The following is a 6000-nucleotide window of genomic DNA, read 5'->3' as shown; positions in this document are numbered from 1 at the left end:
TCGTGCGAGTTTTCACAAAAAATGAGTAAAGAAGCGGTTTGAAGTTCTATGGGAGGTGGACTCCATTACTAGTCCGCTAGGATGGTCAACCAGGAACTCCTAAGGCTAGATCCTAGGTTCTAAGATTAGGAGGCTAAGACCTCACTAAAATGAGGTCAACAACACTTCATCTATGAAACATTAATGAGGGAATTATACAACTAAACTGCATTCTGACACACCAACAAGTTGCTCATGTCTTCACCAAAACTCTTCCTTTACAGATCTTGTGGAGAATTTGATTGGGACAGCCTATGAAACATTGGATTTGTTTATTCCTTTCATATTCTATGTTATTTTAGTTTTTATTTCATAATTATTTCATTTCCCAATTTAGGTTAGATATAATTAGTTTGTAAATAATGAGAAATTGTTTTCCCTATATATATGTGCCCTACATGCGAATAATACAATCAAGAGAATTTTTCCTCTCCAAATCAGTTCTCAAACGTTCTCAACCAATTTAAAGGAACATTTAAAAGGAAACTTTTTGAAAAGTATTATAGCTGCAAGATTTCATAGTTTAAAAATGAAAGTTTGCATGTGAAACTTTAAATATAGCAATCACATACCCGTTGATATTTTCAGCTGTCAAGCTAGCTCCTCTGGCAATGAGAACCTGATGTTTAAAAATGAAAAGCAGTATTACAAAATTTTTATAACAGAAAACATGGTATATCAAAACCAACTTACTTCACAGCAGACTGCATTTCCACCACAGGCAGCATAATGAAGGGGTGTGCTTCCTGCACCTGATACACAAAAAGCTTTTGTTGTTGTTGCATAACAATAAAATGCACTTTGTTGTAAGAGTTCTAATTTTCAGAGCATATATATAAAAGATAATGATCAATAATTGAGCCAACAAGAATATTTCAAGCACAGAAGGATGATTAATATCTCATAGTGATTACTATAAAGCCAGATGTTTACCAAGCAGTTATAAAAGAAATTAATCCTAGACTTTTGGACAGATGAACAAAATAATAGCCAGAAATCGGGTTGAATCCTTGGTTTCCATGATAATGACATTTTTTTTTTAAATTAATTCATCATCATATCCCATCATGATTATGGCATTTGTTGTCATACTAAAACTAGCATCCATATTATACCCACTCCAATCAACTTGCCGCACAAAGAAAGAATAGCTCAAAACCTAATGTGTACATTCATAACATGGGCTTAAATAGGGTATTACAACGTTTTACAAATAAAACCCTAGACTTCTTCAATATTCTCCTTTTACTAATAGGACCCTAAATGAGGTCCAATTCTTAACACCCCCCCCCCCCCCCCCCCCCCCCCCTCTCCTAACAAGAGGGGCAAAAGATATCCACTAAGCCCATCTTGTCACATAACCTAGACAAATTTAGTGAACTAAGTCCTTTAGTTAGGTAGTAAGCCACTTGCTATCCGATGGCTACATGACTTAGCTCCTGTCGCCCATTATTCAGGATTTCCTTGATGAAGAATCTATCAATCTCCACATGTTTGGTTCTATCGTGTTGCATCTGTTTGTTGGCAATGTTCATTGTTGATTTGTTTTCACACCAAAACTTCATCTGAGTTCTTGAGCTCAACCAACAAGGCTCTCAACCACATCATCCCAGCAACTCCTATGGTCCTGGCTCTATACTATGCCTCTTTTGTTGAGCTCGCTGCTACAAATTGTTTCTTGCTCTTCCAAGAGACCAAGTTTCCCCCTACGAACATGCAGTATCCTGAGGTGAATCTTCTTTCATCTGCACAACTCGCTCAATTAGCATCACAAAAACCCTCAATGTCTACATTGTCATTCTTCCTGAAGGATCAACCACTTCCCCGATGCACTCTTCAGGTACCTTTCTTGCTCTTCCAAGAGACCAAGTTTCCCCCTACGAACATGCAGTATCCTGAGGTGAATCTTCTTTCATCTGCACAACTCGCTCAATTAGCATCACAAAAACCCTCAATGTCGATGCACGCTGCTACAAATTAGGATCAACCACTTCCCCGATGCACTCTTCAGGTACCTCAGAAGTTGATACACTGCATACATATGACCCTTCCTTGGATCATGCATGTAGCGGCTCACCACACTAACTACAAAAGAGATGTTGGGTCGTGTGCGACATAGATAGATCAGACAACCCACTAATCACCGATACTTCTTACGATCAACCAGTTCCCCTGCCTTGGCACTCAGCTAGGCCTTCTGATAAATTGAAGAAACTACATGTTTGTACCCCAACATTTCTGTTTCCGTGAGGAGATCAAGCATATACTTTCTCTAGGACAAGATCATTCCCTCATGTCCACATGCCACTTCAATCCCAAGAAAGTATATGAGCTGTCAAAGATCCTTCATCTTAAATCCATTGTCCAATCTTACCTTTAGTTGGGTAATTTTTGCCTCATCGTCACCGATGGCAATGATGCCATCAACATACACAAGTATAGTGGTGTGACCTTCAAGTTGTTGAATGAACACCATGTAGTCTGTATTGATCTGCTAATATCTCATGGACACCAGAGCCTTTTTAAACTTATCAAAACAGACTCGAGAAGATTGATTCAAGCCATACAGTGACTTCCCGAGCTTGCACAACTTGCTGTCTAGACTATACCGTACCTCGGTGGTATCTCCATACATACCTCCTCTAGTAACTCACCATGAAGAAATGCATTCTTCACATCGAGTTAGTGTAACCTTCACCCACCATTCACTGTAAGAGAAACCAGTGTCATTACTGTGCTCATCTTTATTATTGATGTAAATGTTTCATCATAGTCAATGTCATATAGCTAACTATAACCTTTTACCGCCAGTCGTGCTTTGTACCACTCCACCTTCCCTTTTGGAGTTTCGCTTCACGGTAAAGATCCACTTACCCAACTATTTTTTTCCCCACTAGTAGTGACACTATCTCTCATGTTCGGTTTTTATCGAAAGCCCTAAGCTCTCCATGCATAGTCACTTTTTACTTGGGATCCTCCTTAGCAATCTGCCAAAATTTGGGTATAGAGACAGTGTCCAAAGATGCAATGAATGTTATATGTAAAGGTGATATGTTAAATATTAAACAAAGTTAACAATATCATGTTCCCACCCAAAACGATTGGGAAGATGACCCGCATTGCTGCAGGAGAATCTCCTTAAAGTTGGGGAGTTAGAAGAAGAAAGGGGAGGAAATCATATCACCTGAGAATTCTGAGTCAGAGGTGGACGGTGTAAGTGTCTGAAAAGTCGGGGAAGGCCAGGAAAAGAGACTAGCTGGCATAACTAACACTATAGGCATTGTTCCCTCATTTTACTTCCTTTTCCGTGTATACACTCTTAGCTCACTTTCAGCCTAAATCCCACCACATTTGGGTTCACTCTCCTCATTTTTTTTGATTTCTCAACTGATTCATCCCACATCATAGGCATTGCTCCAACGTGTCACTCTCTCACCATTGCAACTCACCCCGCTTTACCTCATATCTCCAGTATATGGAAAGCCTATACGGTTCAAATTCTCTAAATGACATATTTATGCTTACAAAAAGTTTCTTCTTTATTGGGCTCCAGCAGATATATCCCTTCTGAGTAGCAAAATAACCTACAAACACACATTTCACAGTTGATATTTAGCTTCCCTACTAATGGTCTGTTATCCTTCACAAAACATACACATTTAAACATTTTCAATATGAGATTCCCGCTATTATCTTTTTTCAACATCTGATAAGGAGACTTCCAATCCAACACCCTCGATGACAACCTGTTAATCAATTGAGCAACTATCAAAACTGCTTGCCCCAATAAGTGTTTTGAGATATTCATTGCAATCATCATGCTTCGGGCAACTTCTGAAGGGTGTCTATCATTCCTCATTGTTACTATATTTTATGTCGATGTGTATGGGCATGTGGTTTGATGTTGTATCATTTGGGCTAACAAGTATTCCTCAAATACTAGTTGGAGAATAATGACACGATCTAGTCCCAAGCGTACGACCTGTCTCTTTCTCTTGGAAGATTACCATAGAAATATCAAACAAAAATAATAATAGTTGGAGAATAATAACATTAATGTATAAATGGTTCACTAAAAGAGGAGTATACAAAACATTGTACAAAGTTATATAATTGGTACCCCTCATTGTATCATTACCAACTATAGACTGTATTGTACCATCAGCACTATGGATGCTCTTTTGAACTGACAAGAGAGTATAGGAAGAAAACTCTCTAGTAGTACCTGTAACATGTCCAGATGCACCAAAATCTACTTATCACAAGTACTTTTGTCAGAGTGAGCCTAAGTGACAATGTTACCCTTTAATGACGACTGGTTGGAAGCATCCTCAGCCCCATCTCCTGTTGTTTTCTACTTCATCTTTAACAACTCTAGACACTCATAATCCTCATTGATAAAAACCACACTTGACTCTCCCTCCTCTGCCACCTTTTCCACCACCACGACCATGACCACGACCACGGCCTCCACCCTATCCACGTAAACATGTCTATCTTTCCTTAGGTGGGTTGAGACATGTATTGCTCAGATGCCCGACTTCACCATAGTTGTAGCACTTGGATCTTCCCCTGGACACTTATCATACCTGGGCTCGAGGTAGCCAATGTTGATCGCGCACCTGAAACTACACTCGACTCAGAGTGTAGCTTCATGCAACTCTCCACTATATCATTACAACCATAACATCATCCGACGAAAATAGTAGCCTGAGCTAGGAGGACTGATCTCCTCTCATCAAAGGCCAGGTTCAGATTGGCCAAAAATTGCATAGTCCTCACCTGTGTAACGATCTCCTCTTTCTTGCACTATGGATTGCTACAACTCATCGTCGGTGAGAAGTGATCAAGATCTTCCTACAGCAGCTCAAAATCTATGACGTATTCCTGAATCGATCTACACCTTGTACCATTGCTTTTATCATGCTGAATCTGCAACACCCTCATATGGTTCTCCATCCAAGCATAAATTATTTTCAACTTTGCCCAGATGTCCCTCACCATTTGAATGTCATCCACTGATGAGGCAATTAATGGAACAATCGAGTTGAAAAGTTAATTGTAAAGTAAGGCGTGTGTTCCTCTACTCAGTCCCCTCAGCCTAGTCACCCTCTAGCTCAGCCTTGACTCTCATCAGATATCCCTCTAGGCTCTTCTTTACTAAAGCGACCTCGATCCAACGCGACCAACTCAGATATGTGGCCAATCCACCAAGCTTCAGATCCACGGGAGGAAGATCTTGCTTCACCTGTGTCGGAGCACATGCTGAGGTAGTGGCTCTCGTCTTGACACTAGCTCCCATATGAGCCTGATCAAGACCCTCAAAACCTCAGGATAATCTTCCTCAGATGCTCCAATTATTTACCCCCCGCACCATCTCCTTCTCCTGGCATCTTCAATCACAAGGATCCAAGTCTAGATCACATGCAACTTCCTTCCTCTTCTTAACCTGATCTTGATCTACCCAACCATCAAGATCGAGATCGTCCTTGGGAGAAATAATAGTGACCATACCATTCTCCTGGGTTTGAATCTGATGACCCTTAATGTCATTCAAAAGACCGAAGCAAGCGAAACTCCTCTCCGCCCTCTCGGGCATGTGCTATAGCGCAACCTTCCCCGCCATCAATGCAGAAGTGGCTAGCTCGCCCTTCACGTGTAGCATGTTGCCTTCTTAAATCCACACCCTGATTTCCTCCCGCCCAAATCATGAAACATCAATGTGAAATATGTGAGCAGATTGAGCCTCAAGCTTCACCAGAACCACCTCCTTCCTCTCGCAGCAGACTGCAAAAGCTCTCTCCTGCCTGAATCCCCCCCGATACAGTCCGGAAAGCAACTCTAGGATCGCGACGTATAGAGAACCCTCTTTCGCGTGGGTTTTTGTGCGAGCTAGAGAGAGATCCCATGTGAGAGAAAGTAGTTGGCTGACTGGAGAGAGAGAGACAGCAGCTAGGTAGG

At 41.0% G+C, this 6000-nt stretch overlaps 1 protein-coding gene across 1 annotated transcript in view; it reads right to left on the bottom strand.

Annotated features, from left to right (window-relative positions):
- Nucleotides 1–6000, bottom strand: part of LOC110039531 (probable E3 ubiquitin-protein ligase XBOS32) — a 29600-nt gene that overhangs the window by 16119 nt on the left and 7481 nt on the right. The window contains exons 6-7 of the mRNA XM_020744628.1: nt 733–791; nt 612–658 (exon numbers count right to left, since the gene is read on the bottom strand). Coding sequence (XP_020600287.1) covers nt 612–658; nt 733–791 — 106 coding nt within the window. The remainder of the gene's footprint in view (nt 1–611; nt 659–732; nt 792–6000) is intronic.

This window comes from Phalaenopsis equestris, unplaced genomic scaffold (assembly GCF_001263595.1).
Source record: "Phalaenopsis equestris unplaced genomic scaffold, ASM126359v1 Scaffold000002, whole genome shotgun sequence".
NCBI lineage: Eukaryota > Viridiplantae > Streptophyta > Magnoliopsida > Asparagales > Orchidaceae > Phalaenopsis > Phalaenopsis equestris.
This window is presented reverse-complemented; position numbering and strand designations above follow the sequence as displayed.